The sequence below is a fragment of the Brienomyrus brachyistius genome, chromosome 2, assembly GCF_023856365.1.
Source record: "Brienomyrus brachyistius isolate T26 chromosome 2, BBRACH_0.4, whole genome shotgun sequence".
Taxonomy (NCBI): Eukaryota; Metazoa; Chordata; class Actinopteri; order Osteoglossiformes; family Mormyridae; genus Brienomyrus; species Brienomyrus brachyistius.
This window is the reverse complement of record NC_064534.1, coordinates 12,697,461-12,714,630: the sequence shown is the minus strand read 5'-3', so window position 1 is coordinate 12,714,630 and position 17,170 is coordinate 12,697,461. Positions and strand designations below refer to the sequence as shown.

The following is a 17,170-nucleotide window of genomic DNA, read 5'->3' as shown; positions in this document are numbered from 1 at the left end:
ATGTGTACACCAGCTACTGCATAATCTATTTTGTGTTGCGCCAGTTATGATGGTAGTATTTATAGTTGTAATTAATCTACCACACAGTGGTAGAGTGGTATTTTATGCCTGAGATTCCATTGCGATATTTAACCTCACAGATTATGTGCCAGGACACCTCTGGCAGGACTGCCTGGGGGTCCCTGCGGACCATCTTGAAAAACACTGCCATAGCTAACCCTAACCCTATCATTTTCAATCCTAATCCATGTGCCCCCAAACCTCCTAATTTCCAAACTGTCATACACAACCCCTGCACCCCAAGGGCCCCTGGGCAGCGGCCCCGTTGGCTCGGTCCGTAAACCGTCCCTGACCTCCAGGCTTTGGATAGTGAGTCATTTCAGGTTTGCTCCAGGTACCACATTCCCCCCATAGCACAAAATATGTGTTTAGGTTAGCTAGTATGTTTTCCCTGGTATATATTCACTCATGGGAGTTTTACTTCCACAAAACTGTTCTGAGGGCAGAACAACAAAATGATTGATGCAGAGTGATAACCAAAAAGACTGTAGTATAGGTGAGTCCAAGTGACTAGAGGTGGTGGGACCAAGACATCTGATTGGTTGGCCCACCTCCCATGAGCTATATATTCATGCTAACTTCCAAAAGCATTTATGGAAACTGCATGGAAATTATTTACTGCTGCATAAATGCCTTTTCATATATTTTAAAAGTACTTGAATAAGTACTAGAGTAATTATACCAGTTTTAAAAATGACAGTTTGGAAATTAGGAGGTTTGGGGGCACATGGATTAGGATTGAAAATGATAGGGTTAGGGTCAGCTATGGCAGTGTTTTTCAAGCTGGTCCGCAGGGACCCCCAGGCAGTCCTGGCAGAGAGCTGAGATGGAGCAAGACATGGACCATCTGGGGGTCCTCAAGGACCAGTTTGAGAAACACTGAGCTATCTATCCATCCATTTCCCAAACCGCTTATCCTACTGGGTCCCAGGGAGTCCAGAGCCTATCCCGGAAGCAATGGGCACGAGGCAGGGAACAACCCAGGATGGGGGGCCAGCCCATCGCAGGGCACACTCACACACCATTCACTCTCACACGCACACCTACGGGCAATTTAGCAACTCCAATTAGCCTCAGCATGTTTTTGGACTGTGGGGGGAAACCGGAGTACCCGGAGGAAACCCCACGACGACATGGGGAGAACATGCAAACTCCACACACATGTGGCTCAGGCGGAGACTCAAACCCGGGTCCCAGAGGTGTGAGGCAACAGTGCTAACCACTGCACCACCATGCCGCCCCCATACTTATACAATTACATGGATATCAGGACATACTAATATAAAACGTAATGCGGGTGGCATTTAAAGCCTCACCCAGAGCAGGAAGGGTACAGAATGTACATTAGTCAGGGGGTATCGGCATGTACACGCTCATAAAAAGTACCAATTTGTACCTTTGAGGGCACATGTAACTGGGGCTGTGCCCTCAAGTGTTTGCCAATTGTACTGTAGCTATCGACTAATTTAGCTTTTAGTCTAATTTACGGAAGAGAAATGGACACCAAGGAACTTTTTTGTACCATTGCGGGGTACATTAATATTGTTTGTACCTTGGGGAACAGAAGTGGCAGGGCTGTAGCCTTTTTTTCTCAATGTAGAAGCTATTACATATTTACTTAAGCCTTATACATGATTAGTGTGTTTACCTGAGTCTTAAACATTGAATGCTTTCGTGGGGACAGAAGTCTTCAGTCGCACCCCTGCAGTCAGCACCGGACGGCATATTTATGTTACCTGGAGTGGGGAATGCGGCATAGCCAACCCCCCCCCCCCCCACCACAGGCGTCAGTGGGTGCGGACTCCGGCAAAATGAAAAGACAAGTGAAAGTTTAGCATGCTAGCTAACGTAGAGATAGCACAGATATAGATCTACGGTGTTAAGTGTTCAAGAGTAGCACATGTCTTCGCTATCAGGTAACTATAGATCAGTGTACGGGAGAGGGGGTGCAGGGTCACTGTAAAAATAGCCTGAGTCCCTAAGCAGACCACAGCTTTTTAACCCCAGCTCCTGCACCAACATCAACAAATCCAGCTCTACGCCGTGAAACAGGTATGGAAAGGTTTTCTGTAAACATGTATTAGGGGCATCATTTAAACCTTCTTTGGAGGAATACACTGCTGTTTTGTGAAAGGAAAGAGCTGACTAAATCCTATTTTCCTCTTTATTTAAAAAGCATACAGTAGCCTACATAACACACTATAGGCCTATAAAAGGTTAGTAACTAGCCAGTGAGATTAAATTAAAAAGAATTAACGACAAGACCTTGTATTGATATGTTGGTACAAGAATGTTTGTATATATGAGTTATATACGAGTATATTGCTATTGTAGCGTACAAGGTTTGGGTGACTTGTACCACTTTTTAAATTAAAGAATACTGCCGGTAGTTCGGTCTGAGTGGCTCACCGCACACCCGTTTAATCAGTCGACTTTTTTTTCTAAGAACCTGTCCAACAATTAGTCGCTGCTGCCTTTTCATTACAAAACTGATACAATGAAGGTATAGCGATTTTTTTTTTTTTATTATTAATGATGTTTGATCTAAAAGTGACGATCGTCAGCTGCTAGTTTGTGGGTTTCGGTTCATAGTAAACGGATGACAAACTGGGTTAGTCTTCACCAGCTTTGATACGGCACCCTCAGAATTATCTTACTTGTTTTCCATCACACACCATTAAATAACATTTTCATTAATGAAAAGAAAATAACCAAACAAATATAGGGTTATCGCAACAAAGGAATATTGTAATTTTAATAACTCTAATATGCTGGTACTGATACTAGACAAAACTACAGAATTATGCTGAAACTGCGCTATCGATAAACACAATGGCCTCTTCTCTACGCTGGGGTCAGGCAGACCCTGCATGAATGGCAGCGCAGAAAGGCTGAGGAAGAGCTCCTTTGCAAAGACATGTTAGATCCTAAATGAGGACACTGTTTCTGAGCTGCACGCCAGCGCTCTCACACCCACAAGTACATACTGTATGTAAATGCATATTTAATCCTAGACTATTGCACTTTCTCCACATACTATCAATTTTGCACACCATGGATATCAGTGATTATTATTTAGCGTGTAATATGTTATATCTCTTCTCTTAAATTTATGTCCAGAAATTTATGTTCTGTAACCACTTGTCCAGTCTAACCCTTAGCCTGTCCTGGAGGTGGAAGGCAGGGAACGAACGAGAATGGGGGCTCAACCCATTGCAAAAACTATGAAACTATGAATACATCGCAGTTAAATGGAAAACAGGTGTTGCAGAATTAGTGTAACTAGTTTCTGTGTTTGCATTTTAGAAGTGATGCCATTTTTATTTAGTGGGAAAAGATTGCAAACAGTTTCTTTTCTTTTTGAAGGTGAAAAGAAGAGTCTGGTTTACATGACAAATAAGCTACGAGGGCTCTGACATGCCATTGTGCTGAACCTCGTCATTCTTTAACTCCGGTGGTGTCAGAAGCCTGCCCACTACCTACAAACCATGGGAAACCATCTGAATCGCTCCACTGAAGATCATAGGGGAGACTGTACAGATGCAACATGCCTCGAAATGAAGGATTCCGGCTCTGAGGAGGTGGAAAGGAGCTGCGATTCTCATTTTGCAGAAGACATTGATAGACCTGTCAGCCCAGGGGATGTAAACAAACATGGCAGTGAGCCGCACGGCAACTCGTCTTTGTGGATCGCCAGTGAAAAAGAGCTGGAGCTGAATAACAGCCAGGTGGCGACAGGTGGGGATGATCTTGCGCCTTCGGCTCCCGGCAGTCACGTGGATAGATTGCACGTGCAGTTGCCGTCAGCTCAGGGAAAGGTCGCGGAGGAGGGGGCGTTTGGAGGAAGCACGAGCCAGCCGGTGTCGGGTTATAGGGGAATGGAGGCCAGGATTGGACAGCTAGGCGATGAGTCAGGTGATGACTCAGAACTGCGGAGCTCCCCTGTCAAAAGAAGGCCGTCTTCAGACAGCTGGATAAGCACAAACTGTGACATGGTTACTTTGACGGTCCCTGAATCTCCTACTGCAATCAGCCAGACCCTATCTGCCATGGCCCTCACAGACCAGAGCAAGGAGCTGCGGCCAGATCAGGAGGCCACCAAACCAGTGGAGGATGTGAACTCGAGCACATGCCCACAGGATCATACCAGGTTGGAAAGCAACCAAGCCTGCCTGGAGATAGACCTGGATCAGCAGTGGAGGTCCTTCGAGATCAGATACCCTGGAACTGCTGCTACCTTCACAGGCACCATCATGGAGCCCGTTCCTGGGATGGAAAGTGCGACGGTGTGGGAGATGACCGAGGAATGTGATGACCAGGAGAAGGTGTTTGTGTGCACCATTGATGAGATTTTCAGAGTACCTCAATACTCCAGTACAGCTCCGGTGTCACAGTGGCCAACGGTGAGCTGAGGGATCTGCGTAAAGCTCTTCAGTACATTCCATGGCTTTACCTTTGCATTTACATGTGGTTATTAAGTGTATGTTTTTACTCAAAGCGTCTTTCACGATTGTGCATATAAAAATAGTCTTTGGCAGATTTATTAAAGGCACTGTTTAAACGTCAAGTTTTTATTGACCTTTGGACTATAACACAAATAAAAACACAAGTACAACAGCAGACAATAAAGAACAACCATCCATTGTCCTGTAGACAAACACTCATTATAAACATGGACAAAAGATACATTATAGGTAGAATCTGAGAATAAGGCATTAGAGTGTCAGTGTTGTGAAATATGCTGTCTTGTTCATTGTTTGACAACTATGGTGCATTCTAAAGTTTAGCTTTTAAACTGGCTTTAAGCTGGTTCATATAAACACAGACAGAAAGATAAGACAACTAATTATAGAGGCACTTGGTGATAATGATATCTGACAGGGGCCTGGCTGAAGCTGAAAGGTTTAACAAAGCGCCGCTAAGGTTGCATGATTGGAGTAGAATGAACGATGTCTCACTTTGTTAATTTTTCTCCATTGGAGGACAGGTCATTGTTCACAATAATAAAAACCGAAGAGCGTTAAACTATGCAAACAGTGGCGCCATAATTCAGGCGTATCCCTCAGCGTCTGTTTCAGTCTTGTATAAATCGTGACAAATGATCATTGTTGTTTTGCTGAACTGTTTCATGATGTCGTGATGTAGTTTTATCTGATGTTTTGAGCGTAATGCTGCAATGAAAATGAAATAGATTTTAGCCTGTTTTTTTGTTCCTATCTAGACGTGTGTTGTAGGAGACTCAGAGGTGACAAGTCACACCCGGCCAGGGTCCGAGGACGAGACCAGGGAGCGAGCAGCAGGGAGGATGGACGTGGTAACCGAGGAGCTCCCTGCCTGTGAGACTATCTGCCCTGAAAAATGTGGAAAAGGGGAAGAACGTGAGAACCTGAACGTTAGCATACTGGCGGGCCCCTGCTGGCAGGAAGGCCCACTGCCTGAGGCCCCAGTGTTGGGAGGAGACGACCAGACCGACGTCAGCTTGCTGTGCATCTCACACTCAGCCAGTGACAGCATCAGTTATGAAGCTGTGCCTCAGAAGGTTTTCCTGAATCGGGGTGATGAGGATCCTCATGGAGACCTGCCACAAGTCGTACTCGGCAGTGACGGCCCTGCTCCAGAAAAAGAACCGGCGTCATTTGGAGGTCCCCTGACAGCCGTGACCTCTGACCCCACGGGGACGGATCCCATTCATGGAGTCAGAGCCCTTGGCCAGGAGCTCGCCAGTATGATCATAGTGACGGCGGAGAACCTGATACTTTCAAAGGAAGACCACGTCGCTTGTCTAACACTCGACCTCCACGACGTCTTCTTTCACGCTGGTTCGGTTTGTCTGGGAGACGTGCACGGTCAGACGTCCTTTGGGCATGCTAAAATGGGAACGACTGATATTGTGTGTGATGGGAAAGGACAGCAGAGTGCTGATATTCCTCCCAGCGTACCGGAAACATCTTCAGAATGCAAGGAGGACCTTATCTTCCCTGAGGGGGTGGTCGTGGAAGCTGCACTGGGGGTACCTGAAATGCTACAGAAGTGTGGAGAATCTCTGGAGACACGTGCTAAGTGGGAAAGTTCAGACAGGGCAGGTGGAGCCATAGCAGTGGTGGAGAACGTTACGGTGACAGAAAGCTCCGCACCAGGGAACGAACCAAAACATTCCCAAGTCCAAGTGGCTCGTTTGACTCAGTATGAAACAGCCAACCATAAAAATGACCTACTGCGTAGCAGACAGTTATCCAGTGAAGAAAAGCGCAGCACTACTTTAGGAGATAGCTGGCCAGCAGAGCATAACCGAGATAAACCCACAGGAGCGCCGACCCATAAAAGGCCTGACCATGAAGCGAGGGAAGAGCGACCTCGTAGGGTGAAGGAAGGTAACCGGACAGCTGGTCCAGTCCTGGTCCTGGAACACTGCACCACTTTCCAGTATCCCTTTACGCAGATAAAAACATCTAGTAGAGAACATGCTTAAGAAATGATTTACTGCTGGCATTAAATGCTGCAGTAATATTACAGTAATAGCCAGGGACGCCATAAAGCTTGGGGGGGGGGGGGCAGTTAGGATGATTCTGAGAGCCCCTGAGTGACAGGAGCCATAAAAATTTTGGAACATAATATGATTGATCTGAGTTGGGGGCCCAGACTGATATGCTTTCATTGGGCTCAAAATCTCTAACGACACCCCTGGTAACAGCAGTTACCATAATGAGTTACCAAACACTTTGGCTTAAGTAAAGTTTTCTGTAGTGGCTCTGGCCCCCCCGCTACACGCCTCCGCCTGTCCCAAGGTAGGACATCCTAACTGAAAAGCTGTTTCTGCCCCTGGGATTGCTGAGCTGGCAGACTTTGGCATGCGGTTTGTGAATCAGTAGTAACTGGAGTCCCTGAGAGCTCAGCTTGTTTAACAAGGCCAAGGGGCTTTTCATGGCGTCTCTCAGGAATGGCTGGACCTGCCAGAATGGAGCGTTAACGACTGTGCTGTGTGTCATTCCAGCCGCCAGCGTGTTACGGGACATCTGGCCAGAGAGGAGCGGGGACACGGACCTCAGGCTGCTCTGCCTGCTGGGGCACGTCACGGAGGACTGCTCTATTGTCTGGTCCAAAGATGGCGCTGTTCTGGCCGGCCAGGAGAGAAGGTACACTGTAACTGTGTTTGGTTTCTGACCAAGCTCCTGCAGATGCTCGCTTAAGCATCTGAATAAATACCCTTTAATTTAACATCCAGCATGAATTTGAGCATGAATGAGTGCGTTGAGGTATTTGACCCATTGTCGTTGCAATGTACAGTATTTCATAAGCAGGAGGTCATGAACTGTTTATGAGGCTACAACAACCAGTACTTTTTGTCTCTTTGGGTTACAATACGAAAACTGCTCCAGGGCTCCTGGATTAACAGCAGACTCTGTGTTCTGACCCCAAGCTTGACTCTCACCTGTCTGTCTATCTAATCAACAGGCGCAATCTGAAGGCGGCTTTTAGCACCTTTAATGAAGAGCTGGCCTCCTTGTACGTGACTCGAGAACTGAGATTCTGCTCTCTTCTGCAGTACAGGTGATGCCCTTCAGGTCTCGCTCGACATTTCCGAGGCCTCTCCTTCGGACCTGGGGACCTATCAGTGTCTTCTCAGTGGTCCTCATGGTGAGGCGTCCTCAAGGTTCCACCTGACCGCAGAAGGTACACCACCGCAAGCTCGTCTTTTCAGCTTGGTTTTGTCATTTATCGCGGCTCCGTCTTTGACATCATCTTCTCTCGTACAGTGCTGAGTGAACTTCTCCCTCCCCACAGCCCTGCACGTAAGTCACCTGACCTAAACACGCTAGGCGTCACTTTACAATAAGGTTACCCTTTGCCACTTATAAATGGTAGTAACTCATTAATAAGACGAAAACTGTGGTATAACTTGTTTATAATTGTCTAGTAATTATTTACACTTAATTAATAACCTGATTATAAACCATTCATAATCCCTTCATAAGGGTAGCCTTATGGTAAAGTGGCACCACATACTATTCATTTCTGTAAACCTTAAATCATAATGGATGTTACTCTGTCTCTCTACAGAAGTCATCAAGGGCATTAGAGAGGATGTGAAGTGTGCCCCACTTCTCTTCAGGGAGGACTTCCTCCGCGAGCAGTACTTTGGAGAGCACGAGGCAGCTAGCATTATCACCGAGGGGGTCCACTTTGGGGAAGGCATGCACCGGCGGGCCTTCCGGACAAAGCTCCTGGATGGCCTGGTGGAGGCTTTCAGGCCTGGACAGTCCTGCGTCCTGAAGGTGCATAACGCCATCAGTTACGGGACCAAGAGCAGCGATGACCTGGTCTGTAAGAACTACAACCTGGCTGTGGAGGTGAGTAGTGTTGAGATACAACTATGAGGAAGATGTCCAGCTGCAAGGCTTTGAGTCACTTGAAAGGGAACCTTGAGTTCATGCCTTTGAATAATACTAAAGTGCACACCTGAGTCAGCAAGCAAGCAAATGAAAGGTTGCTCAGTTAAAGGATGGCAGTACATTTTTAATACCAAATCACAATCTGTACTTCAATGAACAGTGTAAAGGATTGGCTCAGTGAGTAATAAAGCTTTGTCTTCTTTCCATGTTAGCATGGTCTCCATCTTCTAGTTAAGTGTCTTCTCACAACACAAAAATTCAGTGAAGATGTGACCTTAAATGGCTTGGCGTGTGACAAATTGGTTTCGTGTGTATGAAAAATGGGCAGACGTTCTGTACTTAGAATTGAAATCAGTGCGGCTTTGCTAGGCTAAGCAGTTACTGGAAATAAATATGAATGGATTAGATGTGAGGGTTACTGGTTTAAAATGTCTGTTTTATGTTGCAGGAGTGTTACACACAGAACACGGCTCGGGAGTACATCAAGGCCTACAAAGAGGTAGCAAAATCAGCAGAGGCTTTTGGGGACGTTCCCGAGTGAGTATGACACCCAACCCCCGTGTCTCGGTGACCAATCAGGCCGTCCTCTTGTCCTGATTCTGGTCTCTGTGACCCCTTTGCCCCAGTATCATTCCCATCTACCTGGTACACCGGCCCTCCAATGACATTCCTTATGCCACACTGGAGGAGGAGCTGATTGGAGACTTTGTGAAGTACTCCGTTCGGGACGGGAGGGAGGTCAACCTGATGAGGCGGGAGACCGAGGCGGGACAGAAGTGTTGCGCCTTCCAGCACTGGGTCTTCCACAAGACGGAGGGAAACCTGCTGGTCACGGACATGCAAGGTACACTGTGGGCAGTGTCAGCACGCTAGCGTGGCTAACATGCCAACGCGTGGAAAAGTGCATGTCTGGAATTTCTCGGGATTCGAGATTTGCCACAATCATATTTCAGAGCCATTAACGTCACTGTCGGAAGGAGACGATTCGCCAGACTAAAAACCGTTTTCATGATCCTCTGGTGTTTGTAACCCCTTCAGGTGTGGGGATGAAGCTGACCGACGTTGGCATAGCGACGTGTAGAAAGGGGTAAGCTAGCGCAAAAGAAGATGAGATTTTAAAGCAAGCTCACCTCACCATTAAGCGGTCAGCTTTGTTCACAGTTTTGTCACTCTGATGCTCTCGCAGGTACAGGGGCTTCAGGGGGAATTGTGCCACGTCTTTCATCGACCAGTTCAGGGCACTGCACCAGTGTAACCAATTCTGCACGCTACTGGGTCTGCAGTCCCTGCAACCCACCCAGCCGAAGGCCAGAAGGCCGGGGAATGAGACAAAGCCGACTCCAAAGAAAAGGATACTGGGTGACCCCCACAAGCCCAGGCCCTGAGAAAGCGGGGTCATGGAGCTTGTAAATTAGGGACAAATCAAATGTATCATGTTTTTTTTTTTTTTTGTGATGAAATTTTTATTAGAGATTTTTTTTTTAAACAAAGAACAAAATGGAACAAAACAGAATGTACTCCACCCCCACCCCCACCCCCAATACACCCTGAGACAAGACCAACAAAGGTCACCGGCACACCCAGCCACGGAGAGCACAGCTAAAAGCTGAGGAGAAAAGAAATAACAGACATATCACTGAGAAATGTCAGAATTAGGAAAGTAAAAATCAAAACAAAAAACAAGGAATACGGCCTCAGGACACGACCTGCAACCAATCCTGGACCAGCTGCACGTCATGGAGCCAGCTCTGGATGTTGTTTTATTTCTTATACAAAGGAAATTTTCCATCAAACTTGCATCAATAGGACTTGGATCCACAATATAGAAACACTGTTTTTTTGTTTATTCCTTTTAAATCATTGTTTGATGCTGAACACTTTAGGTGGCAGCAAGCTTCATGGGAGAAGGAAATCCTGCTTGGCCTAATGAAGAACCTCACTAGTGACAGGACCCAGAGAGTGAGTCCTGCTTGGGACAGAGCAGAGGCTTCCGAAATCATCTGTGGTGCCCTGTTCACTTAAACAACAACCAATTGCTCCCACCTCAATATTTCTTTATTTCCAGCCCTTAATGTCTTACATCATGGTTATATATTTTCATATCAACCAGCTATTGATATTATTATGAACTAATAACATTTAATGATGGGTGACATTCTCCAGGAAGATGGTTACTGCCCAGGCACTGTAGAAATGATCAACTTGTCATTCTAGACATTTCAGACCTGATTTCAAGAAAACTGTCCAGTTTTTTTGAAAGTGTGTGCTTGTATGTGGTATTGGAGTTTGGTTTCACAGTCATTGGTGGATTCTGTGATGGAAGGGCGCCCCCATCCTGGGATGTCCCCTGCCTTGTACCCGTAGCCTCCAGGATTATCCCTGCAGTTACAGAAAATGGATGGATGGATGGATTGGCCTGTCTGTGGATTAATTAATGGTGGTATTTCTACACTAGTGATCCTTGACTAATTTGCATACAGATATCATGATAGGCCATAGTGTTTCCTGCAGAATCTTGTCATAATTTTATGTACTGAGCCATTGCCTGTGTCCTAATATCATCATTATTCATACCTTCAATCGTTTGGGCAAATGGGGCAGGTGCACCGGCAGATACTGCCCCCCCCCCAGCCCCCCCTCACGTGTGCCTCTACTGTGGTGTGTATTTCACCAGGCTGGCTTCGAGCCTTCCAACAAAAGCATCTGCTAAATAAAATGCAGAACAGACAAAGTACTGGGCGCAAACTATTAATAAAGAGCATCTTTTGCCCGTTTTTGTACATCACTGGCTGGTTTGGGTGTTGCACCGACAACGTCTGAGCAACAATAAACCTGTGACTGCATTACGAGCCTATTTTTGGGCTGGTTGTCAGGTGATGCACATCCTCGGCCTCTTTGGTTACCTGTTATACTTCGCGGGGAAATTTCTCACCATAGCTATTAGTGTGAAAATGGCATTTGATGACAGTGGACACAAACACCATTGTCACACTCCACAACTCTGGGGGACAGGAGCAGTGTGGTGGCAGGGACCAGGCTGAGGCAGTGACATGAAGAGAGGGAAGAAAAAGAGGCAGTCAGGGGTTTTTGAGATTGTTGCAAGCGTATAAAAAATCAGCCAAAAGTCTGGAAACAGCTGCTTTTAACACATTTGTTTCTGTTTTAACCGTTTTATTCAGCTCATAGTAAAGGACCTCGAGGCCATGAAGTGCTTTATATCAGATACTGCAATGACTAAGAGGAATGTTCACCATCTCAGAATTATATACTCTGCGAAATATCCCCCTTTTGCTTTGACGACAGCATTCCTTCAACCAGCTTCCACATGTAGCCGCCTGGAACGCTTCTCCAGCAGTCCTGAAGGAGTCTCCACATGGTCTGGGCACAGACTGGCTACCGTGCTCTTACTCTTCAACCCAGCTCATCCCAAAGCAGCTTTATGGGGTTTAGGTCGGGGGATTGTGGGGGGGCCAGGTCATCTGTCACAGCGCTCCATCTTCTTCCTTATTCACGTGATAATGCAGTACTTACATAACCTCGAGGTGTGCTTAGGGTCACTATCTTGTTGAAAAACAACTAATTTTAGGTAGGCGTGTGCAGACTTTTGACTGGTACTGTACCCATGATTACACCCGTTCCCCCTCATATTTGTTTTATGTGCCACACCTGTTTTGGATTGTTACAGTAATTGTTGTTGTCACTTTTGTTAAATGTGAACCCAGTAAAGCACGTAAAAGCTTTCGCTGTACACACACGTTTGTAAGGTGAAATGACAATGAAGCTTTGGCTGAATTGAGCAGCACCATCCGTCACATTTTTAGTACATGTGCGAAATGTAGTTATTTAAACGTAGCGGTAGATACTTTATGCAAGACACTTAAGTAACGTCCTAATGTGTGTTAAAATTTCACCAGTGAGCTACTCCTGCAGCTCGGCCTTACAGTGAGATAAGATGACGTTGCACACGAACGTTCTGCAATGTCAGTCTCACAGTGACATGGGGAGCTTAGCACCTGCTCTGTGTGACCCCCCCCCCTCACCATGGCAGGTGCACATTTTCCTTCAGTTAATGGTGGTCAACCTGCTGTTTGAGGAGGTGGTCACGAGTCACGTTGCGAGCCCCACAGAGACCCATGGCAGATGGGAAAACAGTTGCTCTGGAATCTACCATGTTTCTCTGTTAGCTTTCCTCTCCTCTATGGATTTAACACACGGACTCAAGGAATATTACTGTTTAAAAGATTGTCATAGTGTTCTCTCAGACCTGGTGTGCGAAGCGTCAACGGTCCTGTTTCATCTCAGCCACCAGCCGAAACCCACTGAAAACGCAGTGCTTTTATGGTTCTTTTAACTACTTCAGTTTCAACTGATGAAAAGTGAGTGTTCTTTTTACCATCACAATTGCATGCCCCACTCTACAACTTCTAGTCCTTGTTTCACAGGTATCAAGTCCAAATTGCTGATGAGAAGCATTTTGTTATCAGAAACAGGTTATACTAATACCATAAACAAAATGAGTAACTCACAATCACAGCTGCCGGAACGGACAAAAGCAGCCCATGACTCACCTGGGGCCGCCGGTATCTGCGAAGCTTGCTCTGCCAACTTTAGAAGTCCTCAATAAATCAGGGATAAACCGCAATCTTCAGCTTCCTACGTGAACACCGGCTTCAGAACAGAGCTCACACAGTACTTTGAATGCACTCTGCTGCAGGAAGAACCTCCCTTTATGTAGCTAGAGAAGTTAGACAAACAGGTAGCTGATTTTGGAGATAAGCTAATGAGGAAGTATTGATCGGTTTCATTGGGCGCCGTGGTTTTTCTTTAGCTGGAATGGATTTAAGACACATTGTCTTCAGACTGCATTCTGATGCACACACATCCTCAAACAGGCCGACGTGCTTATATGAGAACGACAGTAAACATGAGCAGACTCAAGGTAAAAAGCTACTATATAGTTTGATAGCTTGTTCATAATATTTTGTATGCATGCCGTTACATTAAATAAATGCATTTATCCAAAGCAATATACAACTGAGAAACAGGGTCAGCTAGTCACTCTACCAACCATGGGATTTGAACCAGCAACCTTCCAATCACAGGCACAAAACCCTAACCCACGTAGGCACACATCTGCTGATTGAATATTACGCCGTGCCATTCTAATTGGGATTGGTCATTAATTCTCAAAGTGGTAATATTCCATTCCTTCTTCTCTGTATGGAGTCTGGGTATCTCCACTGAATTGTACCTATTTTTTCCCTCATCAGTGTCACTAGTAAGAATAAATCTGGGTAATACTGACCGCTAGTGTTTGTGGGTGATGTTGTCTTCTGAGCGACTCATGCATAGTCTTCACTGCAGGTTTATGAACTGCTTTTCCGGAATGTGCCTCCGCATGTCATATTCTGCTCCAAAGGTCTGGGTGAGGGAGACTTGGGATGCAGCCATGTGGCTCCTGGGAATGAGGTTTTGATACTGTGCCCTGTGTTTGCTCGCCCTTGGAGACCGATAAAGGCCAGGTTGTCTGTGTCAATGAACTAGGTTCCTTTCACCAGTCGGGCGTCAAACAGTGCAGTGCACAGCAGTAGGGTGAAGAGCCCTCTGACTGAATGAAAGCCTATTTTAATTGTAAATATGCTCTTAAAAGGCAATCAAGACCTTATATTTAGCCTCAGGAATTGTGTTTTAACGATTTACTTGCAGTACTCAGTTGACCCCTGATTTCCAGTCTAGTGCCTTTTGAATCGCAGTAGATATTGAACATTATCAACTACCAAAATGCAACTGTGAGACAGCATATTTAGAGAGTAATATTATCATTGTTCATGGGGCACATCTTGGGTGAAATGGGTCATAATATGGAAGCATGTTAGTTGTTCATATCCAGTGTTCCTCTCTGATATAGACAGTAGATTTACCTTTAGTGAGATTGAAATTATGCAGAACGGTTCAAGGGGGGAGTAGTGGTGATATATTTTTAAAGAGGATGGTTCATGTCATTTTTTTCCCATGGGGAGGGGGGGTGTGTGCTATCCACAGGCACCCCATTTTAACTGCAGCCCTGATCTTATCAATGCCATGAGCCATGCTTGGTATATCAGCTGCTGTAGGATGTTATCAGTTTAATGGAGCCTTTCACGAATTACCTGACTTTCAAAAGTTATGTCGACATGTTTTTGTCCATAGACATTTCATAGTTATGACTAATTGTCATTAACTTTCTTAGTAGAAGCATCTTATTACCTACAATGAAATGTCTCCATTTTTGGCCCAGCCTCACTCCTCTACCTGCTCCGGAGTTTTGCGACTTGGTTGTAGATCACAAAAGTAAAGTTATTATTCTGATCATGTGGTGATATTCCTTCACATGTCACCTTCTGCACAATCCCACAGACCCACCTAGTGTCTTCAGGAAGAGTATGTCCATGGAACATGGGGCCTCCCTGCTTCAGGAGTGATGGAATGTGATCACCGTGCCTTCACTTGCAAAGTCTCCGGCTCGGGAAACGCAGTTCCTTGGTTTTTGATCCCCTAGAAATCTTTCCATACATATTGTAAAGGTGTTATTCTGGAAATGTTGACTATATTGGCTCTGACAGAAAACGGAACTTACCTGAAACGTTCAGCGGGCATCATTTCTATCCAAGTCTAAGCCATAAAGTTTCATCTGATGTTCAGCCTCAGTGAGCTTAGATCCTGACTTGCGCACAACGTGGGAAAGTTTCAGTCTGTTGCTACTGCATGCATTCATGCCTGAACCAAGAGAAAAGCCTATTTTTACCCATAACATTTTAGTTAAACGAGGTCAGAATGATAAACGGAAAAGGTGATAAGAGAAGAAGGAAAGACAGGCAATTAATCATTTATTTTTTTGCTAGAGAAACTGGAAAACTGGAAAGTAAATTGTTAATCATCTTTGCAATGCTATTACATGAATTTACTTTGGTTGGCCTCAAATACTTTAGAAAAATAATGCAAATTCACCAGGGAAAAATAGAAGAAGAATAGAACGGAATAGGCACTTTATTGTCATTCAGAACATATACCGGCTGTGTAAATCAGAACGAAATTACGTTGCATTGACTCACCAGGGGCCTAGCAAAGTGTATTAATGCTAAAAAAAAACCTTAAACTTAAAAATATAGTCTAAATAGAAAATTAATGGGAAACGGAATATACGTGGAACTAGCATAAAAATATATTAACCGCAGTATAGCAGCAAAACCCAGCGTACATCACCGTTTCGGTTTTAGTGTAAGACATATAGTAGTCAAGTTCTTGAAAAAAGTGACATGTGCGTGGATGGAGAGAGGCGGAGCGTGGGGAGGGGTTGCCATAAGTTATTAAGAGTTCAGGAGTCTAATGGCTTGAGGAATTAAACTATTGCAGAATCTGGCTGTCCGGGTTCTGATGCTGCAAAGCCTCTTCCCAGAGGGCAGCAGGGCGAACAGTCCGTGGTGGGGTGGGCGGAGTCGCTGATGATGTTATGGGCTCGGCTGAGACATTGAATGCAATGTCCTGGATGGATGGGAGAGAAGTCCCGGTGATCCTCTCTGCAGTCCTCACCGCCCTCTGCTGCGATTTTATACTGAATACTGAATCTTAAAGATAAAATTCTGATCAAGGCATAAAAAACGGAAAAAGGCATCAATGTTGATAATCCTACGTTCATGACTCGAGGCATATTCGTCTGACATGTTCATCCCCGCTTTAAGTTATAGTTACAAACTTCTGCCATCTAGTGGCCACATAATTTAAAGAATTTACGCGCACTTGCAAACGCTGTGTAACCACTGCAACAGCATGTCTGGTGTTAAATCAGACAAAACGCTCTCCTTTCATACTTCTCTTTGGCTCTCCTCATTGACTTCAAATCCAAATTCTTGGTTCCTTGTTTCACATCTCTTAAATGGCCGGCACCTACCTACACTGAATTCCTGATCATATCGCCCTCTATAGTCCACAAGCGAAAGTAACCTGGTGATTCGTCCCGCACTAGATGCGTGGTACAACGTAAGTGGAATGAGTTACATAACTTCATTCGGTCTTCGTTCCTCGTAACTTTCAATAAACACTAAATAAACAAAAATAGACGCATTTTTTCCAGGAATAACTGAATCTACCTCATCGGACCGCTGATTCTTCTTCTTCTATTTGTTTTCCTTCGTTGATCATTCCATTAAAACTGAATAAAACTAAAACTTCTGAGTGCTCTCTTGTATTTTGCACTTAATCGGTGTTATTTATTCCAATACCTTTTCTGATGTTTTGTATAACTCAGGGTTGCCAACCATCTGGCGGGACAGTCCCACTTTCAGACTAGCAAATCTATATAGTTCCATTATACACCTAAAATTAGCTGCATTAAAAGCGTTGGGGTAGTTTGCAAACCCTACAGACTATTTAGATTTACAAAGTAATAAAACTGTTACATACATGTAAATGCGTGTGCGCCTGAAAATCTCACTCCAGCCAGCTGACAAGTTGGCAGCCCCTAGCAGCCCCTGTACCTAAGTTAGTTGGTTGACGGCTGTATGAATTCTCTGCTTTGCTTATATGTTTCTTTATTATATAACGTCCGCCTACTATTATTGTACAGTTTAATTCCTTTGCCGAGTCACATTATCAACCCACGCAGGGATATTAACAACGTATAACTTGAATTTATAATCCTCTGATCCCAAGTATTAATCTGTGTAACGATACAGTTACACCCG

The 17,170-nt window shown here is 45.1% G+C and overlaps 1 protein-coding gene across 1 annotated transcript; it reads left to right on the top strand.

The window, feature by feature from the left end:
* The first annotated feature begins 1,883 nt into the window (after positions 1-1,883).
* LOC125726336 (uncharacterized) lies at positions 1,884-15,028 on the top strand. The gene is made up of 12 exons (XM_049002633.1): positions 1,884-2,112; positions 3,427-4,463; positions 5,282-6,431; positions 7,052-7,193; positions 7,604-7,731; positions 7,815-7,850; positions 8,119-8,408; positions 8,899-8,987; positions 9,077-9,294; positions 9,489-9,537; positions 9,637-13,389; positions 14,847-15,028. Exons 2-11 carry the CDS (start codon positions 3,549-3,551, stop codon positions 9,833-9,835), a joined length of 3,216 nt encoding a protein of 1,071 aa, XP_048858590.1. The 5' UTR covers positions 1,884-2,112; positions 3,427-3,548; the 3' UTR covers positions 9,836-13,389; positions 14,847-15,028.
* The last annotated feature ends 2,142 nt before the right edge of the window (positions 15,029-17,170 follow it).

Excerpts from the sequence above, each read along its gene's own strand:
- LOC125726336 (XM_049002633.1), top strand. The coding sequence starts at position 3,549 with ATGGGAAACCATCTGAATCGCTCCACTGAAGATCATAGGGGAGACTGT. Across the intron at positions 4,464-5,281 it reads CGGTGTCACAGTGGCCAACG|ACGTGTGTTGTAGGAGACTC; the intron begins GTGAGCTGAGGG and ends GTTCCTATCTAG. Across the intron at positions 7,851-8,118 it reads CCCTCCCCACAGCCCTGCAC|AAGTCATCAAGGGCATTAGA; the intron begins GTAAGTCACCTG and ends GTCTCTCTACAG.